At 39.2% G+C, this 24,818-nt stretch overlaps 1 protein-coding gene across 1 annotated transcript in view; it reads left to right on the top strand.

The window, feature by feature from the left end:
* LOC123244152 (guanine nucleotide-binding protein subunit alpha-11) overlaps positions 1–24,818 on the top strand; it is a 95,397-nt gene that overhangs the window by 60,643 nt on the left and 9,936 nt on the right. Inside the window, exons 3-6 of the mRNA XM_044672464.1 lie at positions 16,875–17,029; positions 18,840–18,968; positions 20,838–20,967; positions 22,282–22,435. Of these exons, the coding sequence (XP_044528399.1) occupies positions 16,875–17,029; positions 18,840–18,968; positions 20,838–20,967; positions 22,282–22,435 (568 nt within the window). The remainder of the gene's footprint in view (positions 1–16,874; positions 17,030–18,839; positions 18,969–20,837; positions 20,968–22,281; positions 22,436–24,818) is intronic.

The following is a 24,818-nucleotide window of genomic DNA, read 5'->3' as shown; positions in this document are numbered from 1 at the left end:
AAAAAAAAAAGTTAGGAAGTTTTCTCCCTCTTTTAACCTTTATTTAAAATCTTTTTTTTCATTAAAATTGTAAGATACCATTCAAATACATTAAAAGCAAATGAGAGCATATAAAGAATGAAAAGGTAGATTTATATATGAAGTGGAATTTCTGTTACATACAGGTTTTTAAGTGTATAGTAAATTTTGACAAGGTAGTGACACAATTGTTCATCTGTCACCCTCTCAAAGTTCTTCTGTTGTCTTATGTAAATTTACATTTTTTTATTTGCTCCCTCCCCTTTTCTTCTATTATCCACAACTCCCTCCACAATCCCCTAAAGCCCCTCACCTGAAACATAAGTATAGTCAAGTGAAATAAATCAACACATTGATCATGACTAAAAAAATGTATGTCTCGTTCTATACATTAATCCATCAACTCTCTGTCAGGTGCTGGGGACACATACTTTTTTATCTGATTTCTGAAGTCAATACACTCTTGGCCTTTTTGACCAAGAGTCCATTATTTCTGTATTTTAAGCTGTGATCTAGAAATCCACTCACAATTTTTTAGACACTGTTTTTCCTATTTTGTTGGTTACTTCCCAAATTAGTTTTTCTTTTCTGAATACTTTTCCTTCAAAAGATAGCTAGGAGAAAGAAGTATTAGAGTTAGAAGAACCTTTGTTCAGATCTTATCTTTGATACTTACTAGGTATATGACCCCGGGAATTTCTCTGGGTCTTAGTTTCCTCATAAGTAAAATGAGGGGGTTGACTCAGTGGCTTCTGAAGCCCCTTTAAGCTCGTACTATATGATCCTTTGACATGTGACCCCATTTCCTTGTGTTCTGTTTCCCAAATTCTATTTCTATTGACTGTTTCTGCATAGGTTTGTGTTGGCAAAGGTGTGGCACACATGCCCTGGGGACACACATCCCCCTCTCCACCGTGCACAAGGACATTTTTTGCATGCTCTGCCCCACTATCTGGCCACCCAGTGCAAGCACTTCTTCCTTCTGCTGTCTGGGGTAATGCAGGGTGCTCACAGGCAACTCGAAGTTGCAGTTTGGGTATGCGAGCTTGAAAAGGTTTGCTAACGTTGGCCTAGGTAATCTATAGCAGTGGTGGCAAACCTATCGCATGGGTGCCAAAGATGGCATGCAGAGTACTTTCTGTGGGCTCCCTCCCTCCACCCAGTTTGTTACTAGAAAGGCAGAGAGACTTGGGCAGAGCTGCTCCTCTCCCCTTCTCCATTGTGCCTGACAGCATTTTTTTCACATCACTTCTCCCTAGCAGCCCAATGGGAGTGCACAGGGGGTAAAGTGGTTGACTCATAGGTGGCAGAGCTAGAGGGGAACTGAGTGCTTGGGCCACTCCCTTCCCCCTCTTTATACTTGCTGAGGATGTTCCTTTCTTCACCTGTCCCTCTGCTCTGCAGTACAATGGGAGTGTTTCTTCCCTCCTGTCTGGGGTAAAGGGCATGACATGTGGTCTGGTGGGGGGGGGGGGAGTGTGTGGTGACACAGCACTTAATATGGGGGTGGGGTGGGGGCAGGACCCAGCATGCCATCTCTAAAAGATTCACCATCACTGGTCTATAGTATACTTGAAAGACAAAATTACCTCTTTCTCAACCTTAGATCTTCACCCAAACACTTCTCACCTTACACTGCAATTACTAAGCACCTAGCATGTACCAGGCACTGGCTAAAAGTGTTGGAGATAAAAAGAAAGGTAAAAGATAGTTCTGCCTTCAAGAATCTTATGTCTAATGTTGGAGATAATGTGCAAACAACTATGTACATACAATTTAGACAGGATAAATTAGAGATAATTTCAAAAGCAAAGACAGTAGAATTAAGGGGGTTTGGAAATGGTTTCTTGTGCAAGATGGCATTTTAGCTGGGATATGAAAGAAACCAGGAAGATGTAGGTGAGGAAGAAGAGAATTCTAGGTATAAGGGACAGTCAGGGAAAAAACTCAAGAGTCAGAAGATGGATTGTTATATTCAAGGAACAACAAAGAAGCCAGCATTGCTAGATTGAAGAGTTAGTGGAGAGAATTCCAGAAGACAGGCAAAGTAGGAAAGGGGCCAAGTTAGGAAGAACTTTAAAAATCAAATAGAATATTTTAGGTTTAATCCTAGAGATAATAGGATTCCAATGACTTGATTGAATAGGGGGTATGACATGAACTGACTTGTTTGGAGGATCACTTTGACAACTGAGTGCAGGATAGACAGGAGTGGGGAGAAACTAGAATGAGGAAGACCAATCAAAAGACTTTTACAATAATCGAGGCATGAGGTGATAAGTTCTTGCACCAGAGTGGTGGTAAAGCCAGAGGAGGAGAGAAGGAAGCATATTCAAGAGATGTTATGAAGGTAAAAGCTATGGGATTCGGCAGCTGATTACATATGGGGGAGCAAGAGAAACTGAATAGTTCAGAGTGACACTTAGGCTGTGAGCCAAGGTGACTGGGAGGGAGTTAGGAAAGAGGGAAGGGTTAGGGGAAGTATAATGAGTTCAGCTTTGGATATGTTGAATTTAAGGTGCCTATAGAAAATATCTAAGACAGTTGGAGATGCAAGACCAGAAGTCAGGGAGGAAGTTTATGACTGGACAAATAGATTTGAGAATCATTAGCAGAGATGATAGTTGAATCCATGGAAGCTGATGACATCACCAAGCAAAATAATGAGGAGGAAGAAGAGAAAAGAGCCCAGTATAGAAACTTGAGGGTGCACCTTTTAGCAGACTGGATGAAGATCCAGGAAAGGATTCTGAAAGGGAGCAGTCAGATAGGTAGAAGAACCAGGAGAGAGCAGGGTCACAGAAACAGAGAAAGAGGATATACAGAAGTGGTGAAGGCTGCAGAAGGGACAAGAAGGATGAAGACTGATAAAGGGCTGTGGAATTTGGCAATGAAGAAGAAACCTTTGGTAACTTTGGAGAAAGCACTTTCAGTGGAATAATGTAAAGGGGGAAAAGGGGTTTTTGTTGGCTTGGCTAAATATTAAAAAGGGATGATTGCCAAGGAATTGAATAAATATCAATGCCTAATGAAAAAACCTCAAGTCAAAATGACTTATAGTAGTTTATTTACAAATGAGAAGAGAGAGTGAAAGTAAGAAAATCAGAGAGAGAATAAGGTAAAATAATTAACCTAACACTAAATAATTTGCTCTGGTCCCTGGCTCAACCCAGGCAGGGCTAATTAGTCCTCAGCCAGAGAAGGCTCAGCCTTGGGCTGAGGGCCAAGGGCTGGGGATGAATGAAGCAAAAGCTTCAGTCATGAAGCCTCTCTTGAAAGGAGAGTTCCTTCAGAGAAATCCAGTAAGGCCCAGTCTTTATACTCACCATGTGTAGTTCTAAGGGAGAGATTTAAAACAGTCTCACCAGGTCCCATCCAGAGCTCCTCCAGGTCCAAAAAACAAATAAGAAGAGACTTACAGGAAGTTGTCATTCCCTTTTAAAGGCGCTTATTTTGTGTCACTTCCTGTGCTTTCCTCTTAGTTTACATGTCCAACTACAACAAACACTTTGCTTAGGACTGCCCACAGGGCAGTTAGTTCCGATTCATCACCCACTCTTGCACACATGGGTTACAGACCTCCCCACTTGAGAATTAAGTGAGCTTGTTTACACTTTTGGTGATTAGATCTAAAAAATGGGCAGGGTAGGTTTAATCTCATTTTCACATTCCCCCCATATGATCATTTGGGAGACTCTTCTCCTCAATTGATCATTTGATGTATTATCATCTTGTACCCCTAAAAATCTTCTAACTACAATAATTAGAGATAAGAGGGAAATAGGAGAGAGAGAGAGAGAGAGAGAGAGAGAGAGAGAGAGAGAGAGAGAGTGCAAAACCAATGTTTTGCTAGGTACATTGACAAAAAGCCAATTAGGAAGCAGTCCCCTTTGGCATAAAAGTTTACATTCAGGATAATTTCAATCCCCCAATAATTTCAATCAGTTGCACCCCAAAGTTCATTCTGGATCGTCTTGATTCAGTGTAGGTTTCTGCAGGCATCTTTCTCAAAATAGTTCATTTTCTGGATCCAAGGAGTTAGCAGGCTTCTTTTCCTGAAAATTTTCTTGAACAAAAATTTTAAATCTTGGATTTTTATGAAAATACAATCCCCCTTGAAGAGGGTATTGACCAACACCCAGATCAGTTCAGAATACATCATTGAGTTATGGGGTGTTTGAGTCATTTATCAAAAGAAAAACCAAAACATAAGAAGAAAAACAAATAAAAGAAAAATTAAACTTTGGGAGAAATGAAAATTCAAAATCAGGATCAAAATATCACAAACCTATGTATATAGAAATTTCTGAGTGAATTCAAAATAGGCCCTTGTATTATGGTCCAATTTAAGTAATTTCTGGCCCAAAAACCTGTACAAAATACAGTAATATTGCATGGACTAGATTTTTGTGTAAAAGGGAAGCGTCATTCCCTGGACTGATTTACCTTCATTCTCAGAGATTGGGGAGCCAGAACAGCCAATTTTTAGGTACTTGATAGAAAGTATTTTACAAAGAGTAGTGGTTCAAGGAGTCCTGTGTCTTAACATATGTGAAGTGCCACAGCCTTGATTCTCACACTAGGTTCAAGTCTTTTCATATTGGTATAGAAGTTCAACAATCCTACCTGTATTGGTTTCTTTTTTTTATTTTTTATTTTTTGGCACTATTCAGGTTAAGTCTGTGCTTCTATGGTACTGTGTAGGTGAAGTCTGTGCTCCTTTTTTGATCCCATTTCCTAGAATCAGACACAAACATTAATCACAGTCCCATAATGTTTATCAATAAATGGGAAGTTTCCATAGTCTAAAGCTTTTGGCTTAATAATATTAGAATTAATATTAGAACAAATATATATTTATATTAAACTTATATTACTGTAAAATCATTATCACATAATGAAGTCAGAGCCAGATTTTAGGGAGTTTAGAGAGGCTGAGAAGAAAAGAAGTAGAAGCACAGATTCTAGGTAGCCATCTCAAGTTTTCTAGAAGAGATGTAGAATGATGTAGAGATGTAGCTAATGGGGGATGGATAGATTGAGTGCAGATTTTTTGAGGATAGAGATCTTAAAACAGTGATGGACAACCTTTTGAGCTTGGTATATCAAAGTTTGTCAAAAATCAAGCATAACTTTGGTGGTATGTCACTTTGAGGAAAAAAAATAATTTCATAATATTTATAGTTTAAATAACAAAAATGTATAATTGTAATATATAACTATTTAATAAACCAAAATAGGTAAATTAATATAGGTAGAATTGTCATCTATAGTGCACAGAGTGTTTACACTACAGTACAGCAAATGTTTCATCCTTGGCATGTGGCCCCATACTTCTCTGTATGCAGCCTCCTGTCATCAAAAATGGCTACACATGCACATGTCATAGGCTTGCCATCACCGTCTTAAAATGTGTTTTTAGGCTATAAGGAAGAAGCCAGTAAGTAGCAAGACGTAGATTAGTGAGAGAATAGATATATAAAGGGGACTGTTAGCTGGAGAAGATGGAATGGGGTCATTTATACAGGTAAAGAGAGGTTTGCTTGGGCAAGAAGGTTTGCTTCTTTGTGTGAGATAAGGAAGAGATACTGGGGGAAAATATCTGAGTGATGTGACATGAGGAAAGGATAGAAGAGGGAGTTCTGAGAGAGTGACTTTAATTTGTTCAATTAAATAGGAGAGCAGGTTCTCAGCTGAGAGGGTAGTAAAAGAGGACACCATGAGAAGTTTGAGGAGGTATGAAAAAGTTTGGAAAAGCTGCTGTGGTGAGTGGTATAATGAATTGACTATGGAAGTGTGAAAAGATTTCCTTGCCACAGTGAGGGTTCTTGTGAGATTATGAAATATAAATTTGTAGTTAGACCCCATCAGCATGTTTTTTTTTTTTTAAATCTTGCCTTCTGCCCTAGAATTGATGAGGCAGAATGGCAATAAGAGCTAGGCAATTGACGTTAAGTGACTTGCCCAGGGACACAGAGCTATCAAGTGTCTAAGGCCATATTTGAACCCAAGACCTGTCTCCAGGCCTAGTGCTCCTCTGTGCTACCTAACTGTCTTTCATCAGCATGATTTAAAAAATTTTTCTCCACCTTCTTTCAGCAGCATGTGAATAGAAACAAAAGCCATTGATGGTTGGAGGGGAGTAATCCAAGATTGAAGCCTGGCCAGGCATGATGGACAATAGGATGAAGGGGCAAGGAATTTAAGAGAACTGGACATTGTGGAGGTGAATTGGACCTCTAGGCATCAAAATGAGGAAGGGAGGAGAGAATAGTCAGCATAGGGGCATGGCCTGCAAAAGAGCTATATGACTGGAGGGTTAGAGGTCCGGACAAGGGCAGAGATTGCAAAGTTAAGGGAGAGAGGTGGAATGCCAACAGTTTGTTTTAAGGGAATTTCAGAATTCGTGAACATGGTTGAAGTGGGATGGAGGAGAGGGTCACAGGAAATAAGTAAACTGAGGAATTGGTTGGTCAGGGTATTAGCTAGGGTGGAGTATCAGTATTTTGAAGGCACTAATGTGAGGGCTAGAGTTGGGGAGAAGACAAAAAGACTGTCAACTAAGCACAGTACTCATTGAAGAAGGAGAGAGAATGCCCTGCATGTTGATAGATAACACAGAATCTTGTTTTGATGATTAGGTATGGATTGAGTGAGCCTCAAAGAAAGAGAGATTACTAGGAAATGGTGGTGGAAGAAGAGCCTGGAAGTACTCTGATAGTGGGGAAAAATAAGTATTTAAACTTCTCTACCCTGACCAGTGAATGACAGGTATGAGTGAAAATGTAACTGATGCTGGAAAAGGTAACTGGTGAAACTGTCATCAGGAAGGGGCCAGGTCTCGGTCACTGAAAGAAGATGGAAGATGTGAGAAAGAAAGAGATTTAAAAGGAAAGTTGATTTCCTTTGGAGCAATCATTTCAGAGATCACAGCTGGTAGATCAAGAGTGAGATTGGAGGGAAAGATTGAGTTCTATTATGATTAAAATTATCTCAAGAGACTGATTTCGGGTAAGAAATATCAAGTTTATTGAATATATCCATTTATTGGTTAGGCCAGCATCATAACCAATAAAGTGACATATACAGGTCTATGGCCTTCTCAAATGACCCCAAACCCCAAATTCTGATAAGGCAGCTTAATAAATAGAATTTTTGGAGCTTATTTGTTTAGCCCCTTTCTTGAACATCCTAAAACATCTCTAATTAGTGAATGGTTAATTAAGAGGTAGTCCATCAAGCTATCTAGCCCTCTTCCGCTGGGAACATTTGCACAAGAAAAGAATTCTTGTCCCTTCATTTATTAACCAAATTCTCTTAAAAAGAAAAAAAATTCTTTGGAGTTTCTAAGGACTAAGAAAATGTAAAAAGCTATAAACTGGATGGAACCTCTGACCCAGATCCCATACACTGGAATACAAAGTAATTTTCTCTAATATACAGGAATTGGGATCTTTCTACTCCAGGGCCCTGATATAAGATTTAATACAGTATATGAAAAATAAATTCTCACAATTCTATGGAAGGAGAATAAGGGAGTGGTTAGTGGAGGACAAAGGGCTCGAAGTTTAATAGCTGGGAGTTCAGAAACCATGGGGTAGGAGAAGGTCTAACAGGTTGGAACTATGTTCATCATTCAGCCTTCCTCTGTGTGTGGCCTTTCTGGGGTTTCACAAAATAGTGTGTAGCTGCCAAGAGGAAAGGAGGGGATGAAACAGCTGATATTAAGTGGTAGGCGACCCTGGAAAGGATCATTACAATATTAGCTCATTGAATTCAGGGCCTGAATAATTTTTCTTGGTTAAGAACATTAGCTACACATAGCTACTTAATAAATGCTTATTGAATTGTTACTTCCCATATCCCATGGCTTATAACCCTTGCTTTCTTATCATTAGTCTTAATGATTCAGACTCTGTCTACTGAGATGAGAACCTCCTTGTCCTGCTATCAACCCTACTTTCCTATGCCCTTCCTTTCCATTGTGCCTCCTGGAACTTCTGGTCTATTGCTAGCATCTTTCCTCCAAACTAGACTTTTTCCTCTTTTATTCTTTCAAATGATGTGGGAGAGCTTGGAAGTAAAACCCTGGGTTGGGAGAGGTACCTTTGTCAGGAATGACAGACTTTTAATAATTAGCTTAAAAATAAAAGAGATTTATTAAATAGAATGTAAGTTGAACAGCCAGGAGATGAGTGCATGAATAGAGACTGCCTTCCAAATGAGATGGGTTCTGGGGTTCTCTTGCCCTTTAGACAACAGGGGTGACATGACCAGAGATGAGGGTATAGGATGATGTTACTACATAAGCAGAAGTGGGATGGTGTTTGCCACCTGACCAGGGATGGAGTGATGTTTTGTGTATTGAAGACATAAGGGGGTGATTGGAATAGTTCAGGGAACAATTAGATGTCTTAGATAAAACCCGGTATTTATCAGAGTGGAAGTGGGAGGTGTATATCTGTGTTCATCACAAAATCTAGGGGAGAATCCAAGGGGAATGTTTTTCTCAGGGGTCTTTCTTATCATGAGTTTCTGATGCTCAGAGTCACCTTTTCCTTAGCACTGCAAGAATTCAAGGAAGGAAAGGAATTTCCTGTATCCCTTTTGACCTGGAACATTTCTGGAGTTTGGGGTGTCCAGAGGAAACCCTGGGTCCCATGCTACAATGTTCTTGGCATTCAGGGAAACTTGGCTGTTTTAAAGACAGTGCCACTGTCCCCAGTGCTGGGGTTCTTCTCTCATACTCCTGACAAGATAGGCATATACCACTGCTGGGTTTATACCTCAAAGAGATAATAAGGAAAAAGACTTGTACAAAAATATTTATAGCTGCACTCTTTGTGGAGACACAAAACTGGAAAACGAGGGTATGCCCTTCAATTGTGGAATGGCTGAACAAATTGTGATATCTGTTGGGGGTGGAATACTATTGTGCTCAAAGGAATAATGAACTGGAGGAATTCTATGTGAACTGGAACGACCTCTAGGAATTGATGCAGAGGGAAAGGAGCAGAACCAGGAGAACTTTATATACAGAGATGGATATACTGTGGCAAAATAGAATGTAATGGACTTCTCTACCATCAGCAATGCAATGATCCAGGACAATTTTGAGGGACTTATGAGAAAGATTCACTATTCACATCCAGAGAAAGAACTATGGAAGTAGAAACACAGAAGAAAAACAACTGCTTGATCACATGGGTTGATGGGGATATGATTGGGGATGTAGACTCTTAAGCGATCACCCTAATGCAAATATTAATAATATGGAAATAGGTCTTGATCAATAACACATGTAAAACCCAGTGGAATTGCTCGTTGGTTACGGGAGGGAGGTGGGAGGAGGGGAGGGAAAGAACACGAATCATGTAACCATGGAAAAATACTTTAAATTAATTAATTAAATAAAAATTTCCCAATTAAAAAAAAAGATAGGCATGTTTTTTGCTTCTCACTGCTGCTTCCAGATTCACTTGCTACTATTACTCTGAGGATTCTAGAAGTTTCTATTCCATTCCCATATTTTGTTGCAGTTTTCTACTAGCTTCCAGATCACTCTCCTTTCTTAAGGAGTTTAGTACCTGACTCTCAAACTTCCTTTTGACCCTAACCCTTGTCCTTATATTGAGCATTCAGCATACACCGGGATGTCTCCTCAAACTTCCTGGCCTCCCATTTCATGAAATTCCTCAAATTGAATGATCTATATCTTTACCTTATGGTCCATACCTTCAATCTCACTATCACTTATTACCATATTATCTTCATAATCTAGAACTCGGATACTCTTTTTAGACCATAACCTTTCCTATTTTTTCCTTTGTTTTATTGTTCTTAAGCATGTCCTTCACCATAACCTCTAATTTTTGTTCTACTCTTTTATCCCAGTATTATTAATCTCACCTCCTTTCACAGTCTTGAATCCTATAATTGATCAATTCAACCAAAACCTATTTTTTACCCATGAATCTCATGCCCCTTATTCTGTTGCCACTTCTATTATGCCGAATTCATGGGTTACCTTCACCATATATCTTGTTCTACTCATACTTGAACTGTGGTATAAACTGTGCCAGTTGAGTTCACTAAAAATGTTTTAGCTAATCTTAACTGGGCCCTCACTGCTGTAGGGTAAACTTTTATTCTTTCCTAATTGGCATTCTCTTTTAAAATGTTCTTTTTGCTTTTTTTTACTGATAAATTTTGTTTTTTACATCACCTTCATTTTCTAATAGATCTCTCCCCTCTTCCCTCAAAAGAATCATTTTTATCTTATTTTACTCAACTCTCTCACCTCCTTTTAACTTCATTCTTGACCAAGAAAATAGAAGCTATCTGCTTTTAAGTTCTAGTACAATATAAACTCCTTGAGAGTAAGAGATGGTTTTCATTTTTGTCTTTATATGCCTAGAATGTAATATAGTTCATCAGGTAGTTAAATAAATACTAATTCATTTTAATTTGGCTATTCCACTTTCTCTATTTCACATTCCCACAACCCCCATCTACATCTGATTCCATCTTTTTTCTTTTTTTAAATTGTATTTTTTATTCCCAATTACGTGTAGAAACCATTTTTAACAATTGTTTTCTGACATTTAGAAATCCAAATTCTGTCCCTCTCCCTCCCTTAGATGGCAAAGAATCTGATTCCTCTTTCTGATGGCACATCTAGAACCTGAAGGAATGAAGGTCATGGAAGGATAACTGTATTCTTTTGTTTCCATCTTTTTTTATATTGCTGACTTAAAGGGTCCTCCTTATGCTTTTGATTTTTAGCTACCTAACTGCATCATTCGTTGTTTTTTCTTTCTTTTCTTGACTCTAAGGCAGTGATGGGCAACCTTTTGAGCTTGGTGTGTCAAAATTCGCCAAAAAAACTAGCATAATTTGGGTGGTGTGTCACTTTGAGAAAAAAACAACATAATTTCACGATATTTATAGTTTAAATAACAAAAATGTATAATTGTAATATATAACTATATTTAATAAACCAAAAACTAATTATTTAATTTACCTGCTTAGTGACTTCTTTGTTCATCTGTCAGTTGGTTTCTTTTGTCGGTCTTGGTATTATTTAACTTGTGTGGGGTACCGTGAACTAAGATAAATTAATGACTTTTTTGTTGCTGAATTTCATTGGCTAATGAAAATTCATTTAGCCACTAAATCTTCAATTGAAGGTTGGTATTTTGTACACTTAAAGCCCAAGCAAGTGCTACTAATTTCATCTGTCTATCTGTTTCTTTTGTTGGTTTTGATATTATTAAGGTCTCACAAAAGTACGTGGGGGAGGGGGGAGAGTGGGGAAAGAAGCCTTGGCTATATTTTTCAAGGTACTAAAAGTGTCTGGTAATGGGTTCCAGGCACTCCAAATTTCCTGTTCATAGTGGCACTCTTCTTGATTCGCCAAGCAGCACCTTTCCAAATTCTCAAGCTTTGACCTCAAGTCGACAAACACCTGAGCCCAGATGCTATCTTGAAATTCTGCAAGTTGCATCTCCAAATCATCAATTCGCATCCATTGGAAACCATTTAATTCCAAACTACTGTAGACTACTACATCAGGATACTTAATTATTTTCATGGTCTGTTCTAGGCTTCTAAATTGATTAAATCTATCAATGAACTGGTCAAGTAACAGGTCTAAAACATGCTGGTACTTTATATGCAAGGATTCCATTTCATTTTGTACAACTGCAGTGGCCTTCTCTAAATACTTTGTTACTCGAGGAAAATACTTATAAGTTTTAGTTTCTACATCTCACTTGAAAATTTTAAGATTACTTTCAAAAGCTTTTATGTATCCAACATAACATACAATACATTTGACAAAACCTTGCAACCTTAAATTCAGTTTATTAATATGAATAGAAAGATTTGTAAAAATCTTTAAGGTGTTGACCTTATCATCATTGAGCTGAGGAAAGTTTCCCAGATCCTTATCCTCAAGAAATACCTAAATTTCTTCAAAGCACTCCACAAAGTGCTCAAGAACTTTGCCTCGGATCAGCCATCTTACATTATTGTACATCAGCAGGCCACTGTAGGTGGAATTAACCTCCAGTTAAAATGCAGAAAATTCTCGCTTGTGAAGGGGAGCAAGCAGCTATTAAATTAACTATTTTTGTAACAACTGACATTAAATCATTTAAGTTGGTGAATCCTTCCTTGGCACATAAAGCCTCCTAATAGATGATATAATGAAAAAGCACAATCGGATGTCCAATAGCTTCCATAAACAATTTGGCAAATCCGACTTTTTCCCCACCATGTTTGGTGTCCCATCTGTCATCACTGATGCAACTTTAGAGATATCAGTGCTTAGGTCACAGAATGTTTGTATAACAACTGTACATATTTCACATCCTGATGTACTTGTTGGCATTAATACTAACTTTATTGATTCTTCTCTCATCGTGAGACCATCAGAATATCGACCAATAATGGCCAACTGAGCATGTGATGTGACATCAGTAGTTTCATCAAGAGAGAGATCGAAAAATATTTACAATTACTTATGTTTCTCTTTAATTGATGTTGTACGTTTATGTTTAGTCTCATTATTTGGATTTTTATGATATTTCGACTCAGATATTCTCTTAATAATTGCATTTTATTCTGCATATCGTGAAATAGAACTGGTGCACATCTTAGGAGAGTTTCTTTAATAAATTCTTCCTCACAGTACTTTTCAATGCTGAGCTATGGAGTGAGCAATGCCCAAACTTGCAGATGTTAAATTTGTAGTCTTTTACAAATTTAAGGATGGAATTGGATTGGCTCTTATAAAGGTGTAGCTGCCTGGAAATGTATTCCTTCCTTTCATCCTCACTTTTTTTAAAGAGCTGGAAATGATTAGTTTCAAAATGTCTATCTATATTCCATTTTCTGCTTACTACCATTTCAGTACATAGAATGCAAAATGATCTGCCATTTTTTTCTATAATGCCATATATCTCAGTCCATGTCTCTTGAAAGGGTTGGCCACTGCTACTACCACTTCCTTTACTTAGCCTTGATTTTTTATTTTTTGGGTTCTCCGTCAGGGAGGCAGTGACAGAAGATAGAATTATAGATAGTCTGTTAGCCCTGCAGGCAATTAGGGGTTAACTAGCCTAATTGACCACAAGATGGCACATGTAACTGTCTTTTAGGAAAGGGCAGGGTTAATAAGTAGAAATAGGGGTTAATAAGGATGCACAACAGTAATAGTGGTGAAATGGAGTCTGCACTATGCTGCAAGATGGCATTCCTTATGTAAATTCAGATGGCTGCCACTATTTCTGATGGCAGGAAAATGGTACCCATAGCACAGGCCCTAGCCTCTCCCAGCCTCCCCCTCACTTATCTCAGTAATGATGGTTAATTAGAAATCCATAACACCTCAGAATAGTAGATTAGATGATGGTTGCTGTGGTTATGTGGTTGCTGGCAATGGCGATCACAGGGCTTCCAGAGATGCATCCCCCCTCGGGACTCCTTGCTCCGTTGGCTGGAAGTGAGGTCAAAGGTTCTTTAATGGCCTGGAAGTCCCAGAACTAGAAGCTCTGTGTTGGAGTTCTGTTGTTTTGGCCTACAGACCTCCAGCACAGAGTGTCTACGCTACACTAAAGCAAATGCTTCATCCAAGGCATATGGACCCATACGTCTCTGTATGTGGCATGTATCATAGATTCACCATCAGGGCTCTAAGGTATGGGTGACCCTTTTATGCCCTTAACCATGACTTTCTTGCCTCTTTAGGAAATGCATCTTTCTCTCTCATCTTCTATTTTTTCCCTATTTTCTGTCTCTTTTCCTGCTGCCTACAGATATGTGTTCTTATCTTCCCTATCCTTAAACTTTCACTTGACCGTACCATTGCTTTAAGCCAGTGATGGGCAAACTTTTTAAAGAGGGGGCCAAAGGAAAGGAAATGCTCATCTGTCAGTCTGTTTCTAAGGCAACTCTTTCGAAGTTTCATTGTTTTGTATCCTACTCATTGTATTTGTCAGATTAGAAATAATGTCCTGCAGCAGGATAGAACATTTCAGGGGGCCACATCTGGCCCGTGGGCCATAGTTTTCTCATCACTGTTTTAAGTTATTGTTCTAAAAAAAATTCATCCATAGTGATTCAAAGTGCCCAGAACAGAAGTCATCATGTTCATCTTCAAACTTAGCCCGATTTTAAATTTCCTTATTTTTTGCTGGTGAGTGTTCTTCTGTTTTACTAGGCACCCACCTTCAGAATATCATTATTCATGATTTTTCTCTCTTTTTCAGGCCACATATCTAATCAGATATTAAGTCTTGTTGATCAGCCAATCCATCTCTCAAATCCATCCACTTATTTAGCCTTCATATGACTTTAATCCTAGTTTAGGGCCATCATCTCTGTCATGCTGGATTGTCTTTTTTCTGGCTTCTCCTCTTTCCCATCTATTTACCATATCCCTACCAAAATAATCCTGCTCATACTACTCTCCAGCTCAAAAATCATCAGAGGCTCTCTTTTGCTTCTAAGATAAAATACAAACTCTTCAGCCTACCATTTAAAGCACTACTTAGTCATTCTGTATTTCTTCATATGTTCTGTATTCTAGCCATACTAGTCTACTGGCCTACTGGTTGTTCCCTGAAGTATGCATTTCATCTTTAATTATGGTGCTCTTTCTTTTTTCTTTTAAAATTTAAAATTCATTTAAACATTTTTGAGTTCTGAATTTTTTCCTTCCTTCTAGACTTTCCCTTACTCCTTGAGAAGGCAAGCAATATCATTATTTCATGTGACACCATACAAAACATTTCTGTATTAACCTTTTTTTTTTTTTTTAAGCAAGAATAATAAAGAAAATGGGGAAAAAAAAAAAGCTTCAAGCCAGCACTTAAGAGTTCAGCAGTTTTTCTTTCTGGAGGCAGATAACATTTTTCACCATAGGTCCTTTGGAATTGTCTTGGATCATTGTCTTGATCAGAGTAGCTAAATTTTCTACAGTTGGTTGTTATTACAATATTGCTGTTAACAGTGGTTCTTCTTACTTCACTTACATGAGTTCATTTAAATCTTCCCAGATTTTTCTGAAATTATCTTGTTTGTCATTTCTTATAGCTGAATAGTTTTCCATCCAGTCATTTACTACAACCTGTTCAGTATTGCCCAATTTTTTATTGTTTAGAACTTTCAGTGTACAAAGTGACATCTCCTCAAAATATCCTGGCCTCCCAATTCATCAAATTCCTCAAATTTCATGATTGTGAAAATAAAAGGCGAAAAATAAACTATTTATTGTGAGTATATAAGGATAAAAAGGATTTCTAACTCTAAGGGATTCTAACCACCCAAATAAAACTCCCTTGTTCTACAAGGAACCACTTCTCCTGTATCCACAGGCTACACTGATCCTTCCTGTTCTGACTAACCCAAATTTTTACTATTTTAAATAAACTAACACTATTATCCTTATAATTCTTAACTTCACCTCCTAGTTATAAAAATAACAAATACTAGCTGGCTGAGTATCAGCAGTAACCAAATTGGGACTCTGAGCCTTAACAGACTCAGAGTCCAGACCAAAGACCAGAGTTTTCTTTGGTCTTCTCAGAGTTAAAACAATCTATAAAACAGTAATAAATAGTCATTAGTGTTTCCCAAGTTGGAAAAAGAAAACACTAAGCTCCTTCAGGTTTTTCCTTCCTTTCCTTCTACCTCAGATAGTGAGAGATAGAGAGAAAAGAAGTCACCTCCTCTAAGTGCCAGAGAGTGTCTCTGAGTGAGTGACTCTGCCAACTGCCAGAGACCAAGTGCCACTCCCAAAGAGAGTAACTGTCACAGAAAAAAAAAACAAACCCAAAACATTAGACTTGAAACTGACACTTATAACAATATTATATTATCTTCATGATCTAGAACTTGGACACTCCCTTCTCAGTGGGCATCCCCTCAATTTCTAATTTGTCACCACAACAAAAAGAGCCAGTATAAATATTTTTGTACACATTTTGTACATCCTTTCCCTTTTTCTTTGATATTGTAGTGGTACTTCTGGGTCAAAGGGTATAGCTTTTTGGGCATAGTTCCAATTTGTTTTCTACAATAGTTGGTCCAGCCCTAGGTATAAAAAGACAAAACAGAAAACAGTCATTGACCACATAGAATTTATATTCTACTACTATCTTACAGTGGAACAGGCTACCTTGTGAGATACTGCATTCCTGTCATTGAAAGTTTCCAAGTAGAGATTCTGTTAGGAATCTGTTAGGAATGGAGATTCTGACATAGGATAAGAGGTTAGTCTTGAAGACCTTCTGTGACTCCTTTCAGTGTGTTTCTGGTAGGGGTTAGACTAGATGACCCCTAAGTCCTTTCCAGCTCAGATTTTTTTGAGAAATCACATTCATCACATTAGAACTGAACAGTTCTAAGAAAGGGAATTGAATACTCTCCCTAGTAAAAATGCCATCTGGTTCCACTGTCGGATTAGGGCAGAAATTTCATTCCGGACTCTTTCCTTTAGGTTTTTTGGAAAGTACGCATGCATGCATGTGTACAAAATCTCCTCATATGTGCAAAAAATAACTTGTGGGGGAAAATGCCCTTCCCTCCTACTATGCTAATTCCTGGATATATTCATCTTACTGGTGGCATTGTGGTATGCTTTTGGTGAAACCTTATTAATGTAATTTTTACTAAGACTGAGCGATTTTTGGAAATCCTGAGTTTTTAAATTGCTTCTTTGTATTGCCAAAGCTAGTCATGTTCACAGCTTTCCTGATGAACTGACTTGAAATTTAATACTTGGGTGAGAAAAGGGCACAAATTGGCCAGACCTGGAACCAGTTAACTCTCCTTTTTTCCTATTGCTTTAGGCCAATGCACTGCTGATTCGAGAGGTGGATGTTGAAAAGGTCACAACATTTGAGCATCAATATGTAAGTGCAATTAAGACTTTGTGGAATGACCCTGGAATCCAGGAGTGTTATGACAGGAGACGAGAATATCAGCTCTCCGACTCAGCCAAATAGTAAGTATGGGATCTGTCTGACACTTAGTAGAAAAACAGGAACTGTGACAAATGAAACTGTGTCTGAGTTGCAGATAGATTCTCTGTACTTGACTGAATTTTTCTGAAAACTCAAATAATTGTCCTACTTTAATTCTGTTAGAACAGGCATTTGCCACATTAAGACTGTCCCTATCAGGGCTTGGCTCTGTTTTGTTTGTAGAATGACCATAGTGAGTTGATTCCTATAAGGTTCCTAAAGAAATAGGAAGGTTGGGGTTTGGGGTTGTATTGTTAATCTATCACTTAACAAAATAAAATACCTAAAGTAGGAATACCTTTGAATATTGTTTACTAATAACATGGAAATATCTGTCATTGCCTATGTATTATTAAATACAGACAGACTGGCTTCTTCCTGAGATTGGTCAGTTAGGTATCTAGAGATTCCCAGCATACTCCTCAGTCCCTTCTCCCAGCTGTCCTGTTGAGTGTGCAGCTGCCTTCATTTAGGAGACAGTAGGTGGCTTTGGCTGTAGGATACACACATGGCACCAATTCCTTTGGAAGTGATTCCAAGTGGCTTTTGTCCACTGGTGGCCAAGTGAGAACATTAGAGAAGTTAGGTTGGAGTGGGAAAAAAGCTGTTTGGTCACCTTGTTGGCCCCCTCAAATCATTGTCTATTTCTGTATTAATCCACTTGGTAAATTGTTTTATTTTAGGTTCTAAGCATTTCTTGTAATTAGTGAAATAAAATGACTGACTTATTTGGAGCCTTGTTTCTAAGGCAGTGAGTGATGCAGAAAGGCCTGAGCCCCGGGAATGAACAAGTTTTTTTTCCTGTGAGGTTTTCTTATCTTGTATGACCTCAAAGCCCCAATACTTAAAAAAGCCACTGCTACCTTCTTTTTGCCCATTCTCACAAAACATATTGGTAGCATCTGTCCTTAGTAAAGTCTCTTGTAGGAAATGAGAAGGGTATACACGTGTATATTTATTCTCCTCATTTAGTTAAAAATAATTAAGGAAGCATAAAGCTTGTAGCCTAACAAGAAGATGAAACAAAAGTACTTTCTGAGCTTGTAAGAGAGAATTGCCAGCTAGGAAGAAAAAAAAGTAGGCTTCATAGAAGAGGCAGCAGCTAAGCTAAAAGACAGGCTTTCATCAGGTGGAGATGGTCAGAGGGGCTACGGGATCCTGAGAATGTGAAATTGATGTGAGGAGAGACTTGGGACAGGGAAGCATGTAGTTGTGTAATAGGAACAGCAGAGTTCCAGTTTGGATGATGTGTAGAGTACCTGGTGGGAAATAGGGTAAGAGGAAAACAGAGAAATGACCTTGAATATTGGACTTCGAAATTTGGACTTTTGCCTTTAAGCAGTAGGGAGCTAGTGAAAGTCAGAAGCAGAATAGTGCTGTAAGGAAGAGTGATTTGTCAGTGAATGCAGGATGATGTGGAGAAAGGGGAGGTGGCTTCGGGAAAGCAGGTCAGGAGGCTACTGCCTCCAAGTTGGATTTTAATGAGGGTCTTTGAGGGGAAGTAGCTGTAGAAATAGAAAAAAGGGAATGAGAGGGCAAGATTATAGAGGGAGGATCAATGGATCTTAGTGATTGGATGTGAGAAATGAGTATTTAAAGGAACCTGAGAGATTGGAGGTATAGGGGTGCTAATAACAAAATAGGCTCATATTTCTCTCTGATGGCACCTCTTGGGCTTGAAGGTGCCTTGAAAGTCGTAGACAAAACTCCCTCTTCTCCCCCTCCCCTATTTCTTTACGTTGCTGACCTAAAGGATCCTCCTTCCTGTGCTTTTTTTTTTGTTTGTTTTAGCTACCTAACTGATGTTGACCGCATTGCCACCACTGGGTACTTACCCACCCAACAGGATGTGCTGCGGGTTCGAGTTCCCACAACTGGGATCATAGAATATCCTTTCGACCTGGAGAATATCATCTTCAGGTACCAAGATCCCACCTGCTGGGTGGGTTGACAGTACTTGGATTGAACTTTGTATAGGATGCTTCCAGGTGCTTGCCTGGTGAAGGGACTATCTCTAGACTTAGAACTATAGGCCGGTGAGCAAACTAGCCTGAGGAAGATCAACTGGATTTTAAAGTGGAAAATTGGGTTGGACCTTGATTATTATCATCACTATCCAGCAGACACCCCTTCCTCCCTCTGCCATATTATAGGCCAGTGATGATGGAAGCTTTTAGAGTCTGAGTGCTGTGTCCCCCCTCACCCCCTAACCCACTGTTGTGCCCCTCCCCATTGAGTTTTGGGTGCGCCCTGCCCCTATCCTTATCCCAGACAGAAGAGGGAGGAAGCACTCCCATTGGGCAGAGGGGCAGGTGAAATGAGGAATGTTCTCAGTATGGGGGGGGAAGGGGTGTGGCCTGAGCACTCCTCTGCCCTCCAGCAAGTCGCCCACCTTACCCCCTGTGCATTCCCATTGGGCTGCTGGGCAGAGGGTGAGGGATGCGAAAAAATGTCATCAGGTGCAATGGAGAGGGGGACAGCTCTGCCTGAGACTCTCTGCCTTTCTAGTAACAATCTCTTGGTAGGGGGGAGGGCAGGAAGGGCAGCCGCGTGCCCACAGAGAGAGTGCTCTGTATGTCCTCTTTGGCACCTGTGCCATAGGTTTGCTATCACTGTTATAGGCTTTTGCCCACAGAGATGTTGCCTGGGGAATTCTGATTTAGTTTACTTGCCACCTAGGAGCACTTCTCTAATCTGATCTGCAGTGCCACCAGTTTTAGGGAATAGAGCAAATATCTATTGTGGTGTAGGTTCTTTAACCCAACTTCCAATTAACCCACAGAACAGCTCCTTTAAAACAATTTCTCCTTGCTCCCTCACTACAAGCATTCCTTTGCACTGCCTGCTCTGTGAGTGATGCCTCTTCATGGCTGGTTATCTCAACCTGGCCACGTGTCCCCCTGGAAGGCTCAGCTGCTTCATAATAAACATTTATCACCCTGTAGCTCTCAACATATTTCTGCTCACAGCCTTGGAGCACAGGGTTCAGTTGGGAACCTTCATGTAAGGAAGCTTAATGAAATTTGTTGAGATTATTTCAAAAAATGTTTTCTCTTTGAGAACATGGCTCTAATACATCATTATGACATAGGCTAACTAGCTAGGGGAAATTTTTAAGCTATTATTGAGACTGTGACCTGAACTTGGTGCTTCCTTTATTAACTGTGTTGCAGACTGTGAGTAAGTAATGCTAGTCCCACCTGGGATTCTAGAAAGGTATGTTGTAGAGAATCAGAAACTAGGTATTACCGTAACCCAACGTGTATAGGTACTATTACAAGGATCTTCACTTGGACTTCGTAGAGGGACATAGTTACTACTGTTACTAAACAATACCTCTTCATTTAAGATAGCACAACAGTATTGAGCTCCACCTTTTAAAAGGAAGGAGCCCATTCAGTCTTTAAAAAAATTGATTGGCCTGGGTGGTTGGTTAGTCTGTTAATTTAATTTCATTGATTGGTCTTATATTCTGACTTCTGTAAATCAGAACTTAGAATTGAAAGTACTTCAAAAGGGGATCTAATCCCATCTCTTCCTGAATCATGAATTCCCTCTCCAGGGTCCTAAGTCATCAGCCTGTGCTTGAATAGCTTTTAGTTCTGTAGGAAAATTCAATTCAATATTCAAGGGATTTATCTCTTTCTTTGGGAGACAGAATGCCAATTATTGATCTGAACTGTTCGTAAAAGGATACCCCATTGTTCATGGATTCACAAAGGGAGGACCTGGGGACAAACCTTTCTTGAAGTTACTGACCCCTTTCTGTTGTGTGTTTTCTCTTCTCAGAATGGTGGATGTCGGTGGACAGAGATCAGAGCGAAGGAAGTGGATACACTGCTTTGAAAATGTGACGTCCATCATGTTTTTAGTTGCTCTTAGTGAATATGACCAAGTTCTAGTGGAGTCTGACAATGAGGTAGGTGAGCCTTTGGAACAAGTGAATGGGTTGGGGATGAGAGCAAAATAGAGAACTCTAGCCACTCATAATAACTTATATTAGCAAAGGCTAATAGAATTGGAAGAGTCTTTAAATGTCATTATGTCCAACTTCTGCCTTTATGCTTAAAAACTGTTTTCCTTACATCAACCTTGAGTGGGGAACAAGTAGTCAAAGTAGTTTTCTCTTGATTTGACACATAGATTACTTGAGACTGAGAGATAAAATTACTTAACTGAAATATCTACCTAGTAAGCAGCAGATTTGAACTAGAGCAAAGAACTTGAGAGATTAAGAGGTAATGCTACTTCAAGATGTTTAGCTAGCAAACAGCAGATTTAAACCTAGGCCTCCTGAAACCAAACACACTCTACCAAACCAGGGGTTCTTAACATAAGATCTGTAAAATTTAAAAAATATATATTTTTTGGTAATTAGGTCTCAATATAATTGATTTGCTTTGTATTTCTATATATTTTATTTAAAAAACATTATTTTGAAAAGGGTTTAAAAGGTTTCAAGGAGTCTATGCAGGATCCTACTCCAAAACCCTAATGTCTTTCCAGTTCCTACAGGTGGTGAATTTTGAGAAATAAGACCTATTAATTTATTTTTTTCATTTGGGTTCAGACAATTAGAAAAAGATTCTGTAGGACTAAGTAATTTGTCCAAGTGAGAATGCAAGATTTTTAGTGTTATGAAATCTTTCTGAGAACAGTGTTACCTGTGTTCATGTGGACAGATTTGTAGTTTGTCCTGCCCTTTGGAGGAGGGAGCTATCAGATTTGATAGATTTTCTGAGACTACTTAACTTGCTCTGGCTTGACTTACCCACTTTCCTTTTAATTGATCCCTGGTCTTAAGGTGACTTTCTCGGTGATCAATGGTTATAGCAGTTCTGCTATTAAATTAGGAAAACCAGGAAATAGGTTTTAATTCCTGTGGGCATGTTTTAGTGCTCTGATTCCTCTGGGAGTTATAGTAGAGTTGGGTCCATGGACCAGAAAGAATGTACTTATGGAAAGAGGTGACTATCTGGTTAGATGGCTTGCTATTCTGTGGACTTATCATTGGGACTTCCCAAAGAATGGGAGACCTTTGTAGTTGAGCTTCTATGTAGGGGACCAAAGGATTGACCTTTGCTCTTCCATTAAGATGTTTCGAAAGTCAGTCAGTCACCAGGAATTTATTAAAGTCTTACATATGGCAGGCATTATGTGGAGTACTGAAGCCCTCCCCAAAATGGTCCTTTATTAATAAAGTGTGTTCTCTCTTTCCCCCTTCCCTGATTAGAACCGAATGGAAGAGAGTAAAGCCCTTTTCCGGACCATTATTACTTATCCCTGGTTCCAGAATTCCTCAGTAATCCTCTTCCTCAACAAGAAGGACCTGCTGGAAGATAAGATCTTGTATTCCCACCTGGTGGACTATTTCCCAGAGTTTGATGGTGAGTCTTGTAAGAGGTAAAAAGGGGTTTTTTTTGGTTGAATATGTTAAAAGGTTAGGTCGCCAGGGAATTGAATAATTATCAATTCCCAATTAAAGAATAACCACAAGTCAAAATGACTTTTATGGAAGTTTATTTACAAATGAGAGAGAGAGAAAGTAAGAAATTTAGAGAGAGGATAAGGTATGATAATTAACCTGACAAACTAAATAATTCGCTTAGGACTCTGGTTTAACCCAAGAAGATCTAACTAGTCCTCATTTGGAAAAGGGCCAAGCCTTGAGCCAAGAGCCGAGGCCTGAAGGCCCTGGAGACGTATGAAGCAAAAGCTTCAGTCATAGAGTCTATTTTGAAAGGGAAGTTCCTTAAGAGAAGTTCAGGAAGATTCAGTCTTTACACTCACCACGTGGAATTCCAAAGGAAAGATTTATGAACAGTCTCACCAGCTTCAGAGCTCCTCCAAGTCTAGGTCACGAACCAGAAGAGCTCCTTCAGGTCCTGTTCACAAACCAGAAGAGAGCCCTGATCTCACTGAGATAAAGGGGCCTCTTTTGGGTCACTTCCTGTGCCTTCCTCTTAGTTTACGTGTCCAGGCACAACAGATGCTTTTCTTAGGACTGCCCAGGAGGCAGTCAGTAAATTTTGATCTGTCACTCATTCTAGCACACATGGGTCACAAACCACCCAACTTGTGAGTTAAGTAGAGATGTTTTCACCTTTGGTGATTAAATCTAAAGATGGGCAGGGTAGATTTGATCTAATTATCACAGTCTCTAGATGGGAGGAGATTTTAAGGGAGGAAGGGTTCACTAGGCTTACCATGTAAGTACTAGAAAAATCTTATTACAAAGACTGACTTTCCCTTTTATCCTAAGTAAAAGTTGTGCTTTCCAGAGTAAGCATTGCTTTAGCTGAGTTTCCTCCTGAAGCCTCTTGGGAAATGGTGTTGCCATGTGGCATCAGTTGATTGTTAAATGGAAGGATGTGATAAAGACACATTGATCTGACCTCAGACAACTTGAGGTATGTGCCTTAGGTAGAAGATGGCAGGTTAGTCAGAAGAATAGGATGAATTTCCTGGGTTGTGCTAGCTCCACCAGTTTGGGAGCAGGTAGGTGGGGATGGGCCCATGGGCAGGAGGGACAGTGTTTCAGGGAGAGTGCCATTTTTTGGCTGCTGTCAGTCAGTTACAAGGCCATTGGGCATTATGCCAGTCCAACAGTGCCAGGCTTGGTGTGCAAGTGAATTCCTCTTACTTAGTAGCCCCCCTACTTCCATGAGGGAGAAGGTAGCTTGATTCATTGTGGGTGAGGTCAGTGCACAGCTCTGCTGCAGGAGCATCTAAGAGAGGAAGAGAACATCTTATGTCAGAGATGGATTTACTCCTCTCATTTGGAACATCATTCTGCAGATACTAGAACACAGAAAAAATTCCAAGGCCATTGCTTTTGAATTTCTTCCTCAGCCAAACTTCTTTTTTAACTAACATTTAAGAATTAGCAAAAAGGAGAGGCCTGCATGTTCTTAACCTTTTTCTTATCAGAGAATCTAGTAGCTGGAAGGGAGCTAGCCTTTGAGCATTTGAAAAGGGGAGTGAAAAGAAACAAAGATAGAGCTCTAATTACAATGTCAAGAGCTGGCTTGGGATCACTGCTACCTCATCCTGTGTGCATCTGCTCAGGAATGTGAAATCCAGTTCTGCTGAGAAGAATTGACTTGGTTCTAGACAGATGTCTTCTAGATGTTCTCTTCTAGGCAAAATGCCATGATGTTATGTAAAAGCAGCATGAAGGGTTTATAGGTTTAATGTAGCATGGAGGTTAGATAATTAGAGTAACAACAATATTTAATGTCTCTCTTTTGAAGCACTTTAAAAAAATCATAGATTGCTTATCCACTTAATTCCCCTCTGAGGAATTCTGTCTCTCTGACAGAATTCCTAGATATTTCTCGGCCAAGTTATCTGAGTAGGATCATCTCCCTTAATAATAGTTTGGTGATGTGAAGTAAACTAGAGATGGGGCTTAATTTTTTATTGCCTTTCTAAAGATTAATTTTTTTTTTATTGATATCACTTGGTTTTACATTACCTTGACTTTTTTCTACATTCTTCATCCCGCCTCCTTCCTTACTCCCCTGGGAATGGAGGAGAAAAAAGCCATTCAGCCCACATGGAAGGCCCATCAGAAGAGCTCAGCAATGTGTTGGGTGACCCTCCCAGGACTCCTGCTCCTACAAAGCAGGGGGAGAGGGAGCAGATTTTCACTTTTTCTTCAGGGCCCAGTTTGTCATTTATAATTACATACAGACTTGATATAATTTTATTTTTAATTTTATATGCATTTAATATGTATCAGCCATCATGCTAAACACTGAGAATACA

The sequence above is a fragment of the Gracilinanus agilis genome, chromosome 1 (assembly GCF_016433145.1).
Source record: "Gracilinanus agilis isolate LMUSP501 chromosome 1, AgileGrace, whole genome shotgun sequence".
NCBI lineage: Eukaryota > Metazoa > Chordata > Mammalia > Didelphimorphia > Didelphidae > Gracilinanus > Gracilinanus agilis.
This window is presented reverse-complemented; position numbering and strand designations above follow the sequence as displayed.